Below are 23,470 nucleotides of genomic sequence, written 5' to 3'. Positions count from 1 at the left end.
CAAGATATGCAGCAACTTCAGCATTTACAAAACATGCAACAACTTCAGCAGGCACAAGACATCCAGCAGCTACAAGCTATGCCAGCTGTAACTATGTAAGTAGAAAGACGTCCTTATTAGTTATACTACTAGGATATCTGTTGGGTGTTGCCATGCATACCTAATTATTTTGGGAAGCGATTGTAAGCAAATTATAATTTAGGTTACTATTTATCAATAAATGTTCCTATATTAATATTATAATAAACTGAGCGTGAGTATATACAAATAATTTATTTATTTACACAGTTCTCTATTGCAGGAATCAAATCCAACCGATAATTGTGCTAATACCTGGACAAAACATTGTACGTGATAATAACCCTAAACAAGCAACAAAAAGGAATAAAGATAAAAAAGAACACAAAGAAACAGTTGACGAAGACTTAGAATCAGTAGCGATTGAAGCAGAAGAACCGATACCAATTATAGAGGACCAGAAAGCGATACTTCTGATGCCAAATCCCAGGTTTTCTCTCAACGCCATAATATCTGCGATACCCTTCCTACCTTTTGAGATAAACGTACCAGATACTATCGCATGGATGTACAACGGTATAATTTCGATTATTGGACAGATACAGGGTTCGCAAGGTAACAGACTGAAGTTCAAAAATTTTGGTAACTTTGGTAATCGGGATCAGCAGCTAAGACCGATCATTGTTATACCTTTGTAATTTAAAAATAGCATAACTTAAAGACTGAAAAATTGTATTTTATGATAAAACAGCTGTAGGTATTTTATTTATAGTGAAGGAAACTAACTGTCTACAATTAGAACTATCGAAGAAAATACAAAGGCAGATGGCGGACGTATTACGTAATACGGTCAACAAGCCAAGTCAACATTGACTTAACATAGTTCTTCCCTACGAATAATAAAAACTAGTTCTTCCAAATATACTTTATTTGGACCGCCATCTGCATCAGTTTACAACAATGGAGTGAATAAAAATAAAAAGTATAGCAAATATTTTATTTAAAAATAGTTTCCATAAAAATATTCACTGGTATAATTTTAATAGACGGTAAAGACTAGTGTTCAAGAGCTTAACAATTTTTGATAAGTAACTAAATGTACTTGTTTGTAAGTTGAAGCAAGCAAAATCTAGTTATTGATATTTGCAAGCATCAAAACTGTTACACTATCAAACACTCGTCTAAGAAATTGGTATGGACGTCACGTAGCCTAAGTGTTCGAGTTAAAATTAAACATCCTGTATAAGAAAGTAAAACCTAAGTAATGCATATAAATGACTCACTTAAACTACATTTTAATGGCAATCATAATCACATTGGCTTTTACTGATTATAGGGAGTAAATGAGCAAATGGATCGCCTAATTGTAGGCGATATTCGCAACGCTTGTGGTCTTCTGATGGTAATTTTTTAACTTAATTTTTGTCTTACTACATTTACCCGTATGGCAATCTAATATTTAATTGTAGTTTATGATGTAGTTTCAAATTTTACATTTGCCATCTTTGAATAACATTGGCATAGAAACTTAGCCCCTACGTGAATACATTTAGATGTTATAATTGAGTTGGCCGTGCGCGACGGTGTCGTGGTCTACGGGGTGTCCGGCCTGGTTGAGCTCGTTCTTGGGCACGATGATGGACACGGGGTAGTTGAAACTGTAGAAGAAACCACGTGGGGGACCCTGGAACGATGTATTTGGGTGAGTTATTAAGATATGGGGTAAATACGAGTGTTAAGAAATTAGAAGTAATTAATTAATGTCTTATTAAATAGGAATTTCATTTTTTAGATTTTTTACAAGCCATAAGATACACCATAATAGAGGTCGGCACACATATTTTTCTCAGTTTGATATCCATCAATGATATACGATAGCTACCAATAATGTGGCATCCATTTCTCGACCCACCAAAGAAAAAAGAGCCGAACACTGCTTTTTACCCAAGTTTTACCTCATATTATAAAGTGTTGATCATAAGTTGAGAGTGATCTCACCTTCAAAAGTAAATGCCGACAAAAATTATGGAACTACTTATTTTCATTGTTCGATTTAGCCATCAGCAATTGGGTCCCTCTGGTAAATACGCCTAAGACGTGAGTACAGTTATTATAAAAAAAGTAAACTCACAGTAGGCTCCGGCTCCGGTGTGGTATAGTACTGTTGGTCAGCACTATACTGAGTAGGGGTCTGATTCGGCCTGACGTACGCCGCCTGCTGCTCTGATGCGGCCGCGTCGGGCTGCACGGCCTTGATGTATGACGGTAGCGCCGGCAGCGGGTTGGCGTATGAGGCCTGATTCTGGGACGCCGATGCTTGGTATTGAGGGTAGTAGTCGCCCCTGGGGAGATAATTATTAGTGTCAGTTGTAAGTTTTAGACTAGCCATAGACGGACTAGCCATATCATTGTTCGGACTAGCCGTATCATCTAGCCATATTATTGTTATGGTAGGATGTTAAAGAATACCTAGGCAAAAAAATCTAGATTGATGTATTTATTTAGCAGAGAATTAATAGAACACGAATTCCAGCAAATTTCAGAATGTGTATTTTAAAATTTCATTCTGTAAAATAAATGATTGGTTAATCAACACTCACTGCGGGTCAGGTTGTTTCCTGGAGGCAGCGGCGGCCTCCTGCCAGGCCTTCTCGTGTGCGAGGCGCGCCTGCCTCACGTCCTCGGCCTCCTCCTGGGGTTTCAGCACTACCTTGGGCAGGTTGTCTTCTTGGTGGAAGCCCTGGCTGTCGGCCCAGTAACGGACCTGGGGAAGGATGAAAAGAAATCTTAATACAATATAGAAAAAGTCATCTAGACCCACATTATGACCTTCGAACAGGATTTAGCCAAGCTGATTATATTGATATTTTATGAAACATCTACGCTAACTTAGATCCTTGTGATCTAAGTTAGCGTAGATGTTTCATAAAATATTTGAGTAACTGCAGATATGACATGGTTATATTTAAATCATCATTAACTTTATCCTAGATCCGAACATGTGGGACTTGACTTATTGTCAAAATGAAGTCAAAATTTCTCATCCAATTCAATTTTCTCTTTTCGTCACTTAAGTCCTATTCTCGTTCTTCTTTTAGTCTTACCTTGATGAGGTCGTTCCCAGGTCCAGCTCTGTATGTGCACTCTCCGGCGACATTGCCAGCTCGTTTGCGGTTCTCCATCTTAGCTGACTCAGAAATCTCGTACCTGTACGCCAATCCTTAAGAAAGGTCCCAATCTATTCCTTAGTCTTACCTTGATTAGGTCGTTCCCAGGTCCAGCTCTGTAGGTGTACTCTCCGGCCACGTTGCCAGCTCGCTCGCGGTTTTCCACCTTGGCGGATTCAGGAGTCTCGTAGCCGTACGCGTATGCTCCCAAACCGTCTTGTCCGTGGAACTGGCTGGCGTCGTATACCTGGAAATTGTGATTAAAAGATAAAGCTAGAACAAAATTGGTCCATCCGTTTGGATGCTGTGTAGATACGGATAGACAGACAGAAACTCTCTTTCTGTGGGGTGTGCTAAGAAACAGACTATTTTTGCCTTTAAATATGTAAATAATATTGAGATAGCCTTCATAACTAGGTACTACAACATTGCTATGTAATTAGCACAGGCGGAAATATCAGAACACTTCCTCCATGACTAGCAAATTGGGTTTCTAGGTCAAAATAACATACTGGATGCTAAGTTGTAACTTATAAGATGTTGTCACCAATTTCTTTGTACCAAAACTAATGAGTTTTGGCACAAAGAAATTGGCGATAAATAATCGCGCGATAACCATACATTTGTCCAGGCTAAAAATTATCCTATGTCTTTTTCTGTGAGTTAAAGTATCTATCTCCGTCCGATTTCATCTTTTCTAATTATTGTATTATTAGTATTCATTGCTCTTTCTTTGTTTTACTTACCTCTTCAACATAGTCGTCTGTATTCTCGATCTCTTTGCCGTTCTTCCAGTAGTGTCCGTTGGTGGGACCGGACTCGCCTGATCGGAACCGCGGGTCGTTGAACCTAATCTAAAATTCATTCACATAATATAATTATTATCTCTGCGTAACTAAATACTTCCGATTAAAGTCAGGCAACCGAAGTTAAGAATTCGGGCTCTTAATTGAATTATGTTCATTAAACTATCCATCATTGCGATTGATTTTTTTAATAACCACAAAAACAATATATTTTATAAATCCTGTAGTTCTATACTATCCATATTATTTGTATTATCATATTTTATCAGTGTCTATTTTACCTTGCCCTGACAGGGAACATATTATTTTGTCATTACTAGTACAGTTAGAACGTGACTAACTAGGTACGAGTTTCACTGATAACTATGTCCATTTGTTACTATCATACATTATATTATTGCATTTCCAGTCTTCGAATAATTGTCTGTAAATTGTATGTTGTAATGTAATTTTTAGACATGCTCTTGAAATCAAAACAGCCCTAAACATTAGAATCCTCCTGGTCTTGTGACTTCCACAGGCTAATTTTGTTATCTTTTGTTTCTTAAGGAATACCTAGATTAGGTATTCCTTAAGAAACAAAATGTGTCAGGGAGAAACCTACCAGTGGCAGTACAGCGGTGCGTCCAGAAAGCTGGGGGGTGTTGAAGGGGGGCTGGCTGAGGTACTTCTGCGCCTCCTCGGGGGTGAGGTCCAGCTCCAGCACATTGTAGGGCTGAGGGGCTGCAGCGGCGAACGCCACCTGCAGAGAGAAAAGTGGTTAGTACTCATTACATAATATTCTGGATCAAAATGTTTATATCACACAGATGGTTAAGCAGAAAACCCTGATGATCCAAGAATATTAAAACCTATTAAATCTAATTATACATGTTTCGTTTTATCTTGATTTTCCTATTTTGTATAAGATGTTAGATAGAAATTGGGCTGCAAGCCCGATTTCTATCTATCACCCTTTGCAGTATCATTTTAGTATTCTATTTGTTATTATTTTATTATTATCTATTATTATGTTATTTGTTATAGTTTTAGATTTTGTCGTGTTATATCTAAGTGTCACAGTTAACACACTTAGGGCGCTTCCACACGATGTTTTTTTACGCTCGTTTGTATCGATACAAACGCAACTTGAACGCTCGGCAAACGCAAGGAAGCCGACACGTTATAAACTTTGTATCTGCCAAAACGCATTAAAAACGCGCGTCGTCAGTGCGCAAAAATACGTCGTTTGGAAAGGCCCTTAAGTTATGTAAACTATCATTCCATAATGACAATAAGTAACAATATTATTTCAATTATATATTTTAGAAATCGCAAGTGATGTTGGCATAAAACCAATATATTAAAATATGAGTCACATAAAATATATAGATAAGGCTAAACCTTTAACATATCAACATATTTACACACCCTAAAGTATTATCACTTATTTTTGTTACACCCTGTATATATATATATATATATATATAAGATATATATATATACATACATAACTCGAAGGTGACTGACTGACTGAATGACTGACACAGTGACCACACTGACACAACCACTGGTCGGATCAGCAGATAGATGTTATGACGTAGACATCCGCTAAGAAAGAATTTTGATCAATTTTATTTTCAAGGGGATGAAATAGATGACGAAAGTTTGTATGAAACTATCAATTTTAAACCGATCGAGCTGAGACTCTGCATACATAAAACTATTATGATGTAGGCAACCCTTAAGAAAGGATTTTGATTATTTCCACCCCTAAGGGGATAACATAGGGGATGAAAGTTTGTATAAATCTTTTGAGATTTTCGACTGATTGAACTGAAATTAGAGATTGGAGCTACTATGATGAAGACGTTCGCTTAAATAGGGTTTTACCCTTTTATAAGGAACCACAAAATGGGGAAATTTGTTATTTACTATACTATGTTAACGCGGACGAAGTCGCGGGCAACAGCTAGTCCAGTATGTTTTCAATTCCTCACGTTTTTATCCTAAGAATTTTTCGACCAAGTAATTTTTATCTTGGTAGTAAACAGTAGGTATCCTAATTCAACGATTTTCATGCAAAGCCCGTTTCCCATTAAACTACCAAATGGTATTAACTATAACGTTAAATCGATGGTTTGATACTTGTATTTCAAAAAACAATTAACATTTCGTCGTTTAATAAAAAACGGATTGGATCCATCAAGTAAGCTGCATTTATGTCACATTAAATAGAAAAGTAATAGGACTCGGCACAGCTCGGCATATACAATATCTACAAGTCCTCGTTGACTACAAAACCTTAAACGGAACCCTAACCAGCTGATTTGTTTGTATATTGATAGGTTAATATTGATTTAATTTAAGAGTAACATTGTCCTACAAATGGAACAATCCATATTTTAGGACCATCAAATCGAAATATTAAATCCTTTCTATATCTGTTAGCTACCACTTTCGAGAATTTTTGCAGAGGAAAATGTTGTTCGTCTTATCAAAATAAACCTCCTTACAAAAATTTGCTTGTTAATAATCAAAAACTTATCAAAATAAACCTACTCACAAAAATTTCCTTGCTAGTAATCAAAAACAAATTTGTTCTAGGAAACCTGTACCATATACATTATAGCATTGATTCTAAGGCTTGTTCTTAATAGGTTAACTATTGTAGGCAAGATTGACGTATCCAAGTATTATTAACAAGTTACTATATTACGTACCGCATTACCTACACATTCAGGGTTTATCCGGTTATCACGATTCATCAATTATTATCTTATGCCGGGTTTTTGTTCAAATATTAATTGACCCTGACCTATGATAGACCATTCAAGCTTTTCCTCAAAATTTGTTTTTTTTTCACGTACCACTTCTGATTCTGAGAAATTGCATAATTATATAGATTTTAAATATTTTCATAAATGACTGACTACAATATTGAAGTTAATATTGTTTGTTACCTGCCTGCCTAGCATACGCCAACGAGATATCTCACCCTCGAGATAATTAAAAACTACTCATCTTATAATGTCAAAATCTCGACATTATCTCGACAAAACTCTATAAAAATGTGTTATTTCGATGATAGATCTACGCGAGAAAAAATGTTAGGGTCAATAGAGATGAAGAGACAAACCATCAAACATCGAGAAAACATGTAGAGTGTGATATTTCGTTGGCATATGCTAGGCAGGCTGGTTAAAGAAGTTGGATTTAGTGGCCAACATTTCATCAATAGTAGAGTCTTGACTCTACTGTAATATTATAGTAGTATACTTATTACTGTGTACAATATAGTAGCGTAGCTCAAGAGTTAACATAACACTTATTTGTTTGTCAATGAATAATCATATAAATTAATAATCCTTCTAGAAACAAATGGAATAAAATTTGAATAAACTCGGTAAGAGGAGACGTAACTTGTTTGAGGGACCGATTCGACGCAGTTCGTTCTGCATATTTTTAACGGCTGCCATATTGTTTGTGATGTACAAAATATTACGCACAGCACCTTGACACATTATATTTCAAAGAAAAACATATTTTGGCCTCGATGCACACGCCAAAAATTTACGCAAACGCATCTTTCCGTAATGAAGGTTCGATGTGGACTTTTTGGGTTTCAAATCATTAAAACATTTTCTTTGCTTTCTGGTTTTTACATACTGTGTTATTTTTTTCAAAATGCTCGTATTTCTAATTTGAAATTATATAAAACAAAACTTATTTATAACGGAAAAGATCTCTTATATACTTACCTTAATGTCTAGATCTTAATAAAATATGCAAGTCCAATATAGTGAACTTTATAACGAATAAAACACCGACAACTGGAATGTTTGCTAACAATACAAGCTATAATACATTATATCAAAATCTAAGCCTAAACCAGTCAAAATTATCGTAATTCACAATACTACTTATGCAAATATTGGTATTAACATAGCGAGGAGTGATCTGTCACACCCAGCGTCGTGATTTTGAGCTTGTGATGACATCAAAAAAACAAAATTTACAAATTACAAGTAGCCGTAGAGAATTACAAATAATTCCGATGACGTTTTTACTCTCAATAGTAATCGCGAAATATTTTTTCATACCGCATCAAAAAAAGGTTGAAAAACACTAGTTTAAACGATTCTCTTCACGTTGGCACTTAGCCCACGAATCAAAATGGGCAATGATTATCTCCATGATTGTGAAACTGATAATATGCATGATCGTCGTTGATAATAATGACAACAGAAACATAATCCATCCGTGCTAATATTTTCTGTCTGTCTGTTTATCTATCTGTTACTTCTTCACGCCCAAACCGTTGAACCGATTTTGTTGTTTGGTATGGATATACTTTTCATACCGTCAAAATGTACGATTCCTAAATATACAGGGTGTAACAAAAACTAGTGATAATACTTTAGGGTGTGTACATGTTCCTTGTAGAGAGTTCACTGTGAAAGTAGCAGCTCTGAAACACGAGCATTTTTTTTCACATTTGTATGGGCAAGGGCCCGAGCGTCACGAGTTTCCCCATACAAAAGTGAAAAAAAATTTTGGTCTTTCAGCGCTGCTACTTTCCCAGTGAACTCTCTACAAGGAACACGTACACACCCTAAAGTATTATCACTTGTTTTTGTTACACCCTGTATAAACGAATTATGGCGCAACGAAGTTGCGGGCTTTATCTAGTAATAATATTATTATAACATTATGTTCCTCTACAGTTTTTCGCAATCGCTTGTATTGTTCTATCATCGTCCAACAATTACAAGTTACAACCCAATATTAGGACTGACGTAAACAAATTGATGTCATCGTTATTTTTCCCTATCCAGGATATGAGAAGTTCAACGATGATTCATAATTTAATAATAAGGATTATCGTATTCGTTTAAGCGACTCAATATAATATTAAAAAATAAACATCAAAACAAGTCGGTATTCTGGTAATAAAGACTACGTACGAGCTAAATAAATGCAGCGCTGGGTGTGCTTTTTCCATCTCGGTTTTTTTACAAAATAAGGGGGCAAACGAGCAAACGGGTCACCTGATAGAAAGCAACTACCTCCGCCCATGGACACTCGCAACATCGGAAGAGCTGCAGGTGCGTTGCCGGCCTTTTTAGAAGCCTTTTCAAAATATGTTTTACTATCTCTCCATCTCTCCTCATGCAGACTAGGACTTCTCTTTGAAGAGGAACCAAGCTTCACATAGTTCTTATTTGTACATAGTACATATTGTAATATAACTTGTCTGATTAAAAAAAATACAAACATGCCAATTAAGAAGATATTATGTGATTATCGAAAAATTAACTTTTTGCGTGAACTCCGTGACCGATTCTATTATACGGAACTATTAATAATTACATTCTTTAATAAACAACGTGTTATTAACTGTATATAAATAAGGATGATTTTATAGCACAAACAAAAGAAAATAAAAACTTAAGTGAAAAGTGTCTTGCAACAAAATCCACAGATGTTTAAGAACATTATCAACAGGACTATAATGTAGCATTTCATTTAAAATTAAAGGTCAGAGTTTGTTTGAGCAGCCTCTTCACGCCTAATCCGCTGAACCAATTATGCTGTTTGGTAAAGAGATAGTTCGAGTTTGAGAAAGGACATACTTAGGATACTTTTTATCCAGAAACATGTGCGGTTCCCGCGTGAAAACCAATTTTGGCGCAACAAAACAAAAAGTAATTGCGGGCGTTGTCTAGTAGGTGTATAATTTCTTATCGTCGCAGACATAAAATAACTGAATGAGCTAACTGCTAAGGGTTTCGAGATAATTCCTACACTACTACGTGTGATGAGTAATGTTGGTGTAGCCTTGGAAACCGGTACTGTGAACATCGCGTTTATTTGGTCATTTACTTTAATACTAATGATCCGATACTATTATTGTATACTCTGTGTATGACGTCTGTTAACCCGCAGTAGGAAGAAATTGTACAGACAAGTTCTCACTCTAAGAGGTATAAAAAAGGTAGAGACTAAGTGAGACCAATGTAACCACACCGGTTTCACAGTAATTATATAGTGCCCAAGTGTGGGCGCAGTACACAGTGGGACGGAAGACCTACAGGACCGGCGAGAGATCAGGCGCAGGACCGACTTTTTACATGCCCATCCGACGCATGGATTATCTTACTTGTCAGACAATCAGGTGATGAGCCTGCATTGTCCTAACCAAACTTGGAAACAACATGTTTCCAACGCGGGAATCGAACCCACGACCTCCGAGTCAAGAGCCGCGCTCTATACCACTAGACCACGGAGGCGTGGATATGGCAATAGTAGGTACTGTCGAAGAAGGTAGCACATGGGATGATGATGATAATTAAGCAGATGATGATAGTTAAAACAGACTCATAAATGGTGATGCAAAAAGTATATTTTAGTGTCAAATGATGTTTTAGGAACTCATTCAAATAATAATATTATTAGAATGAGCTGTTTAAACAACTATTACTTTTGTCCTTCAAGCTTTCTAAAAAAGGTCAAACCTTGAGTATGTAGATGTTATTTTTGTGAAGAATATGATAATAATTAATAAATATATTTTATTAGTATCCACTAAGCTTAGATTTCAAGTTTCATCTCAAGATTGTTGGCTTTTTATGTATCAGTCAATCAATCATCATCAACGTCTTACAGCTGTTTATTAAGTTTCCTATAATATTTCATTTTTAACAATTTCTTTTAATTATTGTACTTTATAGCATGTTAGTGTCGTGTTGCACACAGAGTATCCTGTATGACCACTATTTTACAGCATTCTTATAGCAGCTGTATCCTTGAATTTGTGTATATAACATAAAGGAAATAATCCACAAATTATTAAACAGTAATGTAGTTACGTCTATTAAAGTTATAGTTAAGTAAAGTTTTTATAATATTTATTAGGTATACACAGTGCACACACATAAAACTATAAACTGCAAAAAGCTTTTAAGAAGTAGATCTGTTATTTTGAGGCGTTAAAATAGTTCTCTAATAATTATTACTAGCTGTTTGACCGAGGTTTGCTCGGTCTTCGATAAGACACGAATAAAATGACATTTTCTAAAAATAATTCCTTGCTAAATCGATTTATCGCCCCCGAAACCCCCTATATACTCATGAAAATCGTTGGAGCCGATTCCGAGATTCCAACTAAACAATATACTAGCTGTTGCCCGCGACTTCGTCCGCATCAGCAAAATATGATAAAAAAGAAAAAAGAGAGAAATTTTCTTTACCCAAATAGTAAAAATGGGATCTTGTTAAGTAGTTAATCTGATAACTTTTCATGAACCTAAAGTTAAAGATAAAAACGCCAATACTGTATAGAAAATCGTAAGGATAACGAATAAGAGTAAAATTATTATTTTTAAACAAAAATTTAAACCGACTTCCAAGGTCTTGACAACAGTAATTTTCTTAAATGAACTAAAAAGTATTAATTAATAATTCATATTCTGTAGGTACTTTGTATTTCTGTTCTCAATCTTCATAATTTGAAGTCGGTACCAGTCATATAAGTTGCAGTTATATTTTGTCATAGAACTGGCGATTAGGTTAGCTGGTGGTTGGTACCGACATCAAAATAATGAAGACTGAGAACAGAAATACTGAGTACAGAATATGAATTATTTAATACTTTTTAGTTCATTTAATCTAGATCTACAAAAAAAGCGGTAAATTGCACATAGAAATTGCGCTAAAGTTAGCTGCTATGGAGTAAAACATTATGAAGATTGAATACAGAAATAGTTGACGCGTCTATGTGTGTCCCAAAAAATATCCAGGAGTTCCCTCTATATCTCACGAATTTCAGTATCAGATCACCACTTTCGTAAGTATTGTACCAAATTCGGGTTATTGCACCTCTACAAACAGTAAGTTACTACAACAAAAGAGTTTTGAAAATCAGTCAACAAACCGTGGAACAATAATATAATCAAAGGCAAGAGTTTTTTAAATTAATGTGAAGACTCATGGCATGATTATAGTGATGATGATGATTAGTATTATTGACACATTGACATAATAATATGCTTTTAGTTATTGAAACAACGCCAAAATTGCCGAACATTTATCTATAAGGATTTAAGAGTTCTGTACAGCACCTTCGGAACCAGGGTGTACTTCGGCGCAAATTCTTATTTTTTGGTAGTTTAAGCTTAGAATCCTTCAGAAAAACGTAAAATCACTATATATTTCCATATAAATTTTAAGGAGTCCTATCGATTTCTCATGGATTGCATCATCAGATCACCACCTTTGTGATCATGTTACCAAATTCGAGCTAAATCTCATACAACAACAAAAGAATTTTGGAAATCGGTCTACAAACGACGGAGTTGTCCGCGAACCAAAATAAAAAAGTGAAATATAGGATATATTTCACTTTTTTATATTGGTTCGCGACCTCCTTTTCGGAAGTCGGTTAAAAAGTAGCCTAAGTTATGCCTTACTACATCAGCTATGTGCCAAAAAAAGTCCCGTCAAAATCGCTCCAGCCATTTCAGAGATTAGCCGAAACAAACAGACAGACAGACAAAAATTGTAAAAAATGTTGTTTTGGTGTATGTACCCTATATACATTCATATGCATTTAGTAAAAAACTGTTCTTTCAATATTACAAACAGACACTCCGATTTTATTTATATGTATGTATGTATGTATGTATGTATGTATGTATGTATGTATGTATGTATGTATGTATAGAGTATAGATGTATAGATGTATAGATTAGGTATATACAAGAATTGCTCATTTAAAGATATAAGATATCTATTTCCCATTTTTTTGCTAATCTAATGCTATAGTATATCAATGTCCACTTTACATAATTTCATACGTAACCGCTGCGCCCGCGCCGCTTGGCCTCCTAATCTTGAACTTTAAAGATGTTGTTTGAAACACCCTGAGGTCGTTATAACACCCGAAAATATTATCTCGTGTGACCTTACTCTACTTTACTTAAACATATTTTTTAATTAATATAATAATGATTAATTACAGTCAACGTAATATTGAATTCATTATAATGTACTGTTGCCCGTCTTCGTCCGCGTATAAAATTGTTTAGCGCGAAGGAAAGGTATATTTTGCGATAAAACTATCCTTCATCTTTTCCTGGAACTCAAAGTGTCTTCGTGCTCAGCTAAATCGACTTAGCGGCTTAATATTGAAGAGTTACTATAGATGTAGATATCTATATAGACAGACAAACATAATATCAATATTATGGATGGTACACATTAAGATGCGCAGGCGCAACAGATATAATATTTCCGACCTCGGCACGTCTCACCCTAACACTATGTTTTGTTTTATCTCGTGAAAAACAAAAGTTTCAACCTTTAAATTGCATACATAATGCTTTCCGAGAACCTCCAGGATGAGTCCCAAGGCGAGCCAGACGAAACCGGAAATCCATAAATAAACTAAATCGACAAAAAAAAGCTTTCACACTCAAATCCGATGATGGAATGTTGTGAAATATTTTAATTCGCGTCGTTAAATTTGCATTGACACGTTTGGAAAAAGGCAATTTTGATGATTTAATGTTTTTGTCCTAAATTCTAGTAGGCTAGAGTTTTGGCGAATATTAACGTATTAACGTATCTTTTAATAAATATTGTTATTTATTGTATTCGTGCTGTTTTATAGAGTAGTTTTTCGTAAGTTATAGTTTGATTAGCCTAAATAGTTTTTTTCCGCTAAATAAATACCTTTTTGATGGAATTGAACATTACAATATGGATATTTTGTATTAATATTATCACGCTCGAAAGCCGAATGTATGTATAGCTTTCAGAAACTACTCGTTCTAAATGGGATAAATAAAATATGAATGGCAAAAATATACAATCAGTAATCACCTTTCTAAATCTCTATTCCATTTTAAGTCTAGTCTATTCTAGCCAAAAGACATTAAATAGCGTAGAACATTCAAAGAAAACATTTTTAAATAAATTTTAAATTACATGCGGCTGATGAAAAAAGTAATTAACATAAAGTATGTAAAAGTATCCTGGAATAACCAACATTCCTTGTTTTTATGTGGGCGTTGAATATAGCACAGCTATGTTAAAGACAATTTTGCAAATTAAATACAGGACAAACCAGTGGATCCCATATAGAGTTTATTGTAAGAAGAATATTCGCATAAAAATTCTTTTCAATGTTTTCTTCACATTTAATCCTAATTAATGAACTTCTGTGGTTTTATATCTGCTTCTATATAGTTAAAGACTAAAGTGTAAATCCATACTAATGTTACAAATGTGAAAGAGTGTCTGTCCGTCTCTCTGTTACCTCTTCACGCCCAAACAGCTGAACCGATTTTGCTGAAATTTAAAATTGGGATACTTCGAGTCCCGGGAAAGGACATAGGATACTTTTTATCCCAGTAAAATATGCAGTTTATACGCAATAAACGAATTTTAGCGCAACGGAGTTGCGGGCGACATCTAGTATGAGATAATTGTAGAGCCGCAGATGTTCCATCCAAAACTACTTCACAAAACGTAGAACTCTCACACACGACCTCTGTGGCTCAGTTGGTGGGCCGTTGGTAGCTCAAGCCGGGGGTCGCGGGTTCGAATCCCGCCGACGGAATAAAAAGTTTTCAAAGTTCCTGGGTCATGGATGTGTATTAAATATATGTATTAAATAATAAAAATCTTAAATATTATATGTTTAGTATAAAAGTATTAAATATATTTCCGTTGTCTGGTACCCGTAACACAAGTCCTTCAGGTACTTAGCTCGGGGCTAGACTGACGTGGTTGTGGTGGACAGTTTTTGCAGTGGGAGAGTATGTGTATTGCCATGCTTGGGCCGGCTCGACCGGAGAAATACCACGTTCTCACAGAAAACCGGCGTGAAACAGCGCTTGCGCTGTGTTTCGCCGAGTGAGTGAGTTAACCGGAGGCCCAATCCCCTACCCTATTCCCTTCCCTTCCGTCTCCTATTACCCTATTCCCTCTTAAAAGGCCGGCAACGCACTTGCAGCTCTTCTGATGTTGCGAGTGTCCATGGGCGACGGATGTAGCTTTCCATCAGGTGACCCGTTTGCTTGTTTGCCCCCTTATTTCATAAAAAAATAACTTTACATGGTTTAGCAGTTGAATAATAATATACAGATAGGTACTCGTATGTATAATATATTATAATGATAGGAACAAGCTGCCCTGCCTACCTAGCATACGCCAACGAGATATCTCACTCTACATGTTTTCACGATGTTTGATGGTTTGTCTCTTCATCTCTATTGACCCTAGCATGACAAACATTTTGCTCGCGTCGATCTATCATCGAAATAACACATTTTTATAGAGTTTTGTCGAGATAATGTCGAGATTTTGACATTATTAGACGAGTAATTTTTAATTATCTCGAGAGTGAGATATCTCGTTGGCGTATGGTCGGCAGGCAGGGGAGATTTTTTCAAATACATAACTCTACAATCTACATATTGACAAACCTATAGTAGAATGATTGAATGATTAATGATTATTATCAATAGTTCAACAAGTAATATGTTGTTACTTCCGTAGACAAATTGTTTCATTAACGAAAATCTTTAATAATAATAATAATTATATATATATATATATATATATATATATATATATATATATATATATATATATATATATATATATATATATATATATATATATATATATATATATATATATATATATATATATATATATATATATATATATATATATATATATATATATATATATATATATATATATATATATAATTATTATTATTTTAATATATATATATATATATATATAATAATTACTCGTCTAATAATGTCAAAATCTCGACATTATCTCGACAAAACTCTACAAAAATGTGTTATATTAGAGATGAAGAGACAAACCATCAAACATCGTGAAAACATGTAGAGTGAGATATCTCGTTGGCGTATGCTAGGCAGGCAGGGCAGCTTGTTCCTATCATTATAATATATTATACATACCTATCTGTATATTATTATTCAACTGCTATACCATGTAAATTTACGAAATTCCACAAATTATAACAAACATCTAAACGCCATCTTCCTCTACAATTAACGATAACGATCTACATCGAAGATCCCTGCGGCTCTATCGTACCAAAAACTGCCTCTTTTCGGCTTTATTTCCGTAGGCATAAGAGCGAAATTTGGTACACGAGTTAAATATTAGCTGTAGGCTGTATACGAACATATTATCGACGGTTTCCTGTGTCGTAATGTCGATGTGTTTGATATGGATTAAGAGATGTGACGCTAAGTTGAAGAGACAAGATGACTTAAGTACCTTTAAGTAATAAATAATCGGCCAAGTGCGAGTTGGACTCGCACACGTAGGGTTCCGTACCATTATAGCTCAGAGCAAAAAAGGTAAAAAACGTGTTTTTTGTATCGTAGCCCCCTTTAATTATTTATTTTATTTAAATTTTATTATTAATTATTTAAGTATAAATACAACTGAGTATTTTATCAACATTTCAAGTGCCTATTGCCATTATTAATCGAGCAAAACATAGCAAAAAAATACATTTGTCGTATCGGAGCCCTTAAATATTCCATTTATTTTGTTTTTAGTATTTGTTGTTATAACGGCAACAGATATACACAATCTGTGACTGAAATCTAGCTACAGCGTTTCTTGAGATATAGCCTGGAGACAGACAGACGTTGAAGTCTTAGTAACAGGGTCCCGTTTATACCCTTTGGGTGCGGAACCCTAAATATAGTACTTATTTGAGTTTCAGTTACCACCCCTAAGAGCTTCAAGCGATACAAAAGACTTAAACGCGCACGTAGTTCAGCTATTTCAATTAATTTTTATTTTTGGACTTGTTAGTCATTTTATGTGAGTAGATGTAACTATATGATAATATTTCATCATAGTCCATTCATGATAATAATAACTGTTTTCCAATTATTATGAATAAAGCTTTTTAAAATGTAATTTCTTTGTTTTGTGAGATGCAATAAGTTTTATAATAATTAAGTTAATTTTATTATAAGCAAAGTGTTTTAATACTTTAACAATTGTAACATAATATTATAAAGGGTTATTTTCAAAGTCAACTTCATATAATGGACACATACTCACCCTAAGTTCTAAAGTTTTTTTTTTTTTTTAATTCTGTAGAACCCATGATTTCAGTACAGAAGTACTATTGTATTACTTATTACATAAATTACCAACAATACGGGATTATAATGATGCAAAATGAACGTGCGATTGTTTGATAATGAACTTGTTATCAAAATAATTACAAGCTGCAGGTCGCTATCTGCTCATCGCTGAATCGAACAACAAAAAGGTCTTATTAATACAACATCATTTTAGATTCGTCCCCGCATCCGGGTTTTTGCCAGTTTTTGCGAATATCATGTTTCTATCGTTTCTGTGCATGTTCACGATGACTTCAAATTTGACTTAGGTACACTGATACTAATATGTACAGAGTGTAACAACACTAAGTGATAATACCACTGTGAAAGTAGCAGCGCCGAAAAACCATTTTTTTTTTCACTTTTGTATGGGCAAGAGCACCAGCGTTACGAGATTTCCGGTACAAAAGTAAAAAAATGGTATTTTAGCGCTGCTACTTTCACAGTAAACTCTCTACAAGGAACAGGTATACGCCCTTAAGTATTACCACTTAGTTTTGTTACAACCTGTAGGTGCTAAAAGTTGTCTCTTTGTCACCTCTTCACGCTTAAGCCAAAGAACCAATTTTGTCTTATTTATATGAATACTAGATAGGCCGGTGAACTTCGTATCACTTCCCGCCGCAGAATACTTTCATGAATATATTTTCAACACTTAAATATAGCAAATCGGTTCAGCGCATCTATAGTTTTAGCGAAACTAACTAAATAGTAATTCGTATCTATTTATACAGGGTGTAACAAAACTAAGTGATAATACTTTAGGGTGTGTTTGTGTCCCTTATATAGAGTTCACTGTGAAAGTAGCAGCACTGAAAAAACATTTTTTTTCGTTGTGTAACGTCAATTCCCTTGCTACTGAAACATTATTAAACAAACCACAAGAAACCGCGAAGAAGTCCGTTAATAAACACTCTTCATACTATCCTTGTTTACCTAGTCTACCTAAACATATTTACGGTAGCAACGCGTTGCCACTTCGAAGATGCCTGCAGGCATATCTCACATACATAATGACATAACGAATATATGACTTGACATTGTCTTTTGAACAAAAAAGTGGTTACGCATTTCTGAGAATCTTTTACAATATGATTTATGACATATTTATTATTTTTAGTACTAGTAGCAGTTTACACAAGGCTTATAACTCAACTAGTTACTAATAACTTAATGTTTAGAAATAATTTAGAAAATACTGTAGTCGGAAATGTTTTTGTCTGAAACAAACCTAAATGAAGATTTTTTTTTAAACTCAAAGTTCCAAATAGGACCTTTCTTCCTCATTTAGATATTTTTCATTTCAGCCGAAAAACCCTTATTCAAATCATCTTTGATTTTAACCTAGATTACAAACACACTAAATACTCACAGAAACTGCTAAGACTCCGCACCACAGCATATTTCTGTCAATATTCTGTTATTCTGTCAATATATTCACACAAGAGCTCACCGAAATACTTGAGTGATGTTCGCGCGCATCTCCTATATACTACAGCCTCCGTGACGTCATATACGACCCCCCCTTCCCTCCTGTCCCGCCACCTGGCTCATCTTCGCGACATTTGACCCTTGGGTGCTGTGCATTGAAGGTTGTATATAAAGTGTGTGCGAGGAGTGTTGTGGAAAAAGCGCAATGTATTAAAGTAATTATTTGATATGTTGAGTAGACAAATAGGAGCTGACCACGGCTGTGGTTTTCATAACAATGTATACCTACAATTTTGTCATATAGTAATCCTCAATGTGCACATATTAGGTATAGTTTATGCAAACCGTTCTATTAATGTTAAATTATTAATGTATTTGTCTGTCAAACTTTATTCACAAAATTTGTAAGGCACTTTGAACATAGACTCCGTGAAAGGACGTCGAATAGTTTTTGGAAGGAAAAAAATTAAAATGAAAAATGTACGATTCAAGGACGACCAACCAATTTCTGGGCGATCGAAGTTGCGGACAACATATTCTATAGTCAGTCAATTTAAGGTGGCACCAGCGATCATTGACCTCGCACAGCATTCTGTTAAATAAAGACTAAAATTTAATTCTTGTAAAGAAAAAGACTATTATAGTTTGATAGGAAAACGCCTTGGTTTCTCTTCGTATGATAATCACCAAATATTTATGAGTTTCAAGTGATATAATTCATACTCTATTCACATCGTGTATGCAAAAGACGATATCACGTTTAGACTAGAAACATCTGTCACTTCATTGTCAATGGCGGATTATATAGAAAACGATGAAATATGACAATTAGTTTTTTGACAGGGAGTCAAGGACCGCTACAGACAGAATTTCGCGATTTGAGAAAAGTGCTTTCTTTCTTGGAGTAGGTAGTTGTATATTCAGCATCCTATTTTAATACAGCCGGTAAATTTTCCCGTCTCTCTCAAGGTTTAGTAGCATCTGTATGTAAATTGCCATTTAAAATATATAAAAAAACCTTTTGCTTATAAAATATTCATAAAATATATAGCTTTTAAAAAAGTTCCTCGTTTATGAGTTCCTCTCGTTTGAGGGTCGTGGCGTTCATGGTCATAACCATCCCCATCCATAGGGTCATCGTAAGGCCTTGATTACACTTACCGAGTAGAGTGTCGAGAGAGTGCTTTCGGCTAATTTGATTGGCCGAGAGCACTGTCTCACCTCTGTTTCACCTGTCTACTCGGCAGGCCTAAGGGCAGAGCCTTATTAGCTCTATGGATGGTAAGTTGAGTAGACTTGAGTGTCTAGTTTGGATTTGGTTAGACGCGGTCAACTTTACTCTATCTTCAGCCTGATCATTACTTATTCAATTTGTCCCCAACAAAACGAACAATTAATCTACTTGAAGGAGACTTCATCCTCTAAGGTTGTTTTAAAAACATGTTTTTAATTGATTAAAAGTTATTTCTAAACAAGGATGTTAAGTAGCCAGACAATTTGGCGACAGCTGACACCATTAATAAAATGATTTCAATCCGATTTCGGTGACGATATAACATTATATAAAATGAAATGGAATAGTTTATATTATAATCAAGTTACATAGACGCACTTGTTAGGAGAAAGCTTATAAAATATGTTTCAGTAGGTATATATGAGTTTTTATAATATACACTTTACGCTGAAGTAATTCATGTATGAAACCCTGAATATTGTTACGGACACATAGAGCCATCTAGCGTCACACCAGCGCAACTTATTGAAGAAACGCAGACTTGGCTACGACCTAGGACAGTGATAGTGCTTAGTGATTGGACCTAGTGATTAGTGTTTGGACCTAGTGTGTGCTTGTGTGACCTAGACTTAGTGAATAAAGTCTTCAAGAGAGTCAGCAGGTCTTTCTCTCCAAATCCTCGAACCCTAGCACGTAACAATATAATCTATGATATTTTTCAGAGCCTATGCTGTTGATATTATAAGGTTGAAACGCTTAGGTACGGATTTTGTCGCGGAGCACTTTTATAAATCCCGACGTTTCGGCTGCTTTACAGCAGCCGTACTCGCGTGAGTACTCGCGTAAACATGAGACAGCCTATGCTGTTCCACTGCTGAGCAAAGTCCTCCCGTAAAGTCTTCCACTCCTCTCGATCCATCGTAATTATATGATACCTATTATATTATATAACTAAGGTTCATCTCTATTATATACATAGCTTAGATTCAGATTTCAGATGCTATAAGGCATCATTCAAGCCTCGATTCACCAAGGTTCCATGTCTGTATGTCTGTCTGTGGTATCACAGCTCGCAAGGGGACGAACTTTATTTCATCGTATTCTATTTGAACTAAGGCGTGATTGAGATTATTCTTAAAGCCTGGTTGAACCTATCAAGTAGTGTGGTGAAATAAACTCTCAGTCTCGGTATGCATATTAAATTGGCCTGATGATACTTAGGACATATAGTTGCAGATGATTTGTCAGATGACGATGATATAGAACGGGAGCGAAGGGCTCTGGCTGTTCGAGCCAACATGCTGGCACGCAGATTTGCGCGCTGCTCGTGTGAAGTTAAGATAACTCTTTTCAAGGCCTATTGTCAATCCTTTTATTCGAGTAGCTTGTGGTTTCGTCATCGGCATCGGACAGCCAGTGCCCTTCGTGTACAGTACAATGACATTTTCAGGGTGTTGTTGCGGCTGCCTCGCTTCTGTAGCGCTTCTTCAATGTTTTGTGAACGATTTTTATGCGATTATTCGCAAAAAAGTAGCGTCTATGCGTCAGCGATGATATATTTAAGATTTGACTATCCCATTCAAGATAAATGGATGAAAATCTTAATGGGACTAAAAATAGGATAGGTTTTGTCATAATTTTAATTTTGAACCGTAAAATTAATAACATTTAAAGTGATGATTTGTATAATGTTCTGATAATGTTTGGTAACGTAATGACTTAAAAAAATACTATGTATGTTAATCTGAAAATAAAATGATTATTATTATTATTATTTTAACTGCCAAGTAGGCCACTCCACTTGGTTGTTAATTGGAAAAGTATTTAGAATCACTAAATTTACTTAAAAATGTAAGTAAAGTTATCTTATTTACATTTCCCTACATAAAACGGTTGCCATGGGAAAACAAATTAAGATATAAGCTTAATAGCCAATTGTATAAGGCTGTTAATAATAATTGTATATTATTGAATGAAACTGAGAATAAGATAAACATTATTGACATTAATAATATTCTTAATTATAAATTATGTAAGTTGACATTAGATAGATATTTTCTATCATTTTACTTTACACGACTTATAGCAAGTACGCTATTCAATTTTTTATTTTTAAATTCAGCCAAGAACTTGGCTAGTAGGACGATAACTGCTTCTGTTGAGCAGTTTGGTCATAATGATATGACATCTAATGACAGCTTGGAATATGTTCCAAATAAAAATAATTTAAATTAGACTATAAGACAACAGAGGATGTCTCTAGCACTGTAGATCTAATTCAAAATAGTAAACTTAGTTCACTTACGCTGGTGCATCAAAATATACAAGGAATGTCAAATAAGGAACTAGAAATTGATTTATTTTTAAATAACAATAATGTAGATATTTTATGTATTACTGAACATTGGTTCAAGAAAAATGAAATAATGTTAAATTATAGTATGCACCAGCTGGCAAGTTCTTTCTGCAGAGAAAAAGCCATAAGAGGTGGTTCACTCATACTAATTAACAAGAATTTAAAATATAAAGAATGTAAGGACTTAGTGAGCCTCTCTACAGAACGAACAACTGAAATAGCCTGCGTAGAGGTGGGAAACTTTATTATTATATGTGTATACAGGCCTCCAATAGGATTATATGATATATTTGAAAAGGACATGGAGATTTTATTAACAAAAATAAGTGCATCTAACAAACACATTTTACTTTGTGGTGATTTTAATATAAATATTTTAGACAATAATTCAACCACTGTTAGATTCACTTCTTTGTTAAGATCATATAATTTGACAAATTTGTTTTATGAACCCACAAGGATCAGTGGCAACTCTGCTACATGCATTGCACCAATATAGACCCCTTAAAGAAAGAAGTCTTAAACATACTAAGCTCTGATCACTGTGGACAACGAGCTGTTTTCCCCACGAACAAGAATTTCAAAAAATTATGTTAAAACAAAGGTACTTGTATTCCAATTAATGATAAACGTATTGAGAAGTTTAGGGGTGAAATTATATCTAAGATTGGAAATTTAGAATATCATAGTAGTCCAGATATGACATTTGGTAATCTTTTCAAATTAATTAAAACAATTTTGATACTACCTTCACCTCTAAGACAGTTGGAAAAAACAATAAGAGTAAATTTAGTGAATGGGCTACACCAGGTATTATGAAAAGCAGATTAAAACTATATGACCTTTATAATGAAAGAACTATAAATCAAAGTGAACACTTTATAAACTATGTAAGATTATACTCAAAAATATTTAAGCAAGTCTGCAGGGCTGCCAAATCTATTCACATTAGAATAAAATTAAGACTTCAAAAAATAAAGTAAAGACAACGTGGCAAATAATAGCAAGTGAAACTAGAAGAGTCGCCAGTCACAACTCAGATTTTAAATTAAATATAGATAACAAAAATATAACTTCCGACAGTGATGTTGCGACTCCTTTTGAGAAATTTTTCGCTGACATTCCAGTTTCAATTACAAGTAACCTAAAATACTCTCCTGATGATGCTATATTTTTACTTAAAGAAAATGTAAATGAATGTGATATCGACTTCAGATTTAAAGAAGTAGGTCCTGAAGACATTATAAAAACTTTCAATTTACTAAATATTAAGAACA

General features: G+C 34.7%; 1 protein-coding gene across 1 annotated transcript; it reads right to left on the bottom strand.

Moving 5' to 3' along the window:
• Window positions 1-1,001: 1,001 nt before the first annotated feature.
• LOC121731156 lies at window positions 1,002-18,641 on the bottom strand. Its single transcript, XM_042120512.1, has 7 exons — window positions 18,545-18,641; window positions 4,596-4,733; window positions 3,932-4,039; window positions 3,274-3,432; window positions 2,619-2,782; window positions 2,150-2,360; window positions 1,002-1,702 (listed from the first exon to the last, which is right to left on the bottom strand). Exons 1-7 carry the CDS (start codon window positions 18,572-18,574, stop codon window positions 1,568-1,570), a joined length of 945 nt encoding a protein of 314 aa, XP_041976446.1. The 5' UTR covers window positions 18,575-18,641; the 3' UTR covers window positions 1,002-1,567.
• Between the last annotated feature and the right edge of the window lie 4,829 nt (window positions 18,642-23,470).

Source organism: Aricia agestis, chromosome 10, assembly GCF_905147365.1.
Source record: "Aricia agestis chromosome 10, ilAriAges1.1, whole genome shotgun sequence".
NCBI classification, from domain to species: Eukaryota; Metazoa; Arthropoda; class Insecta; order Lepidoptera; family Lycaenidae; genus Aricia; species Aricia agestis.
This window is presented reverse-complemented; position numbering and strand designations above follow the sequence as displayed.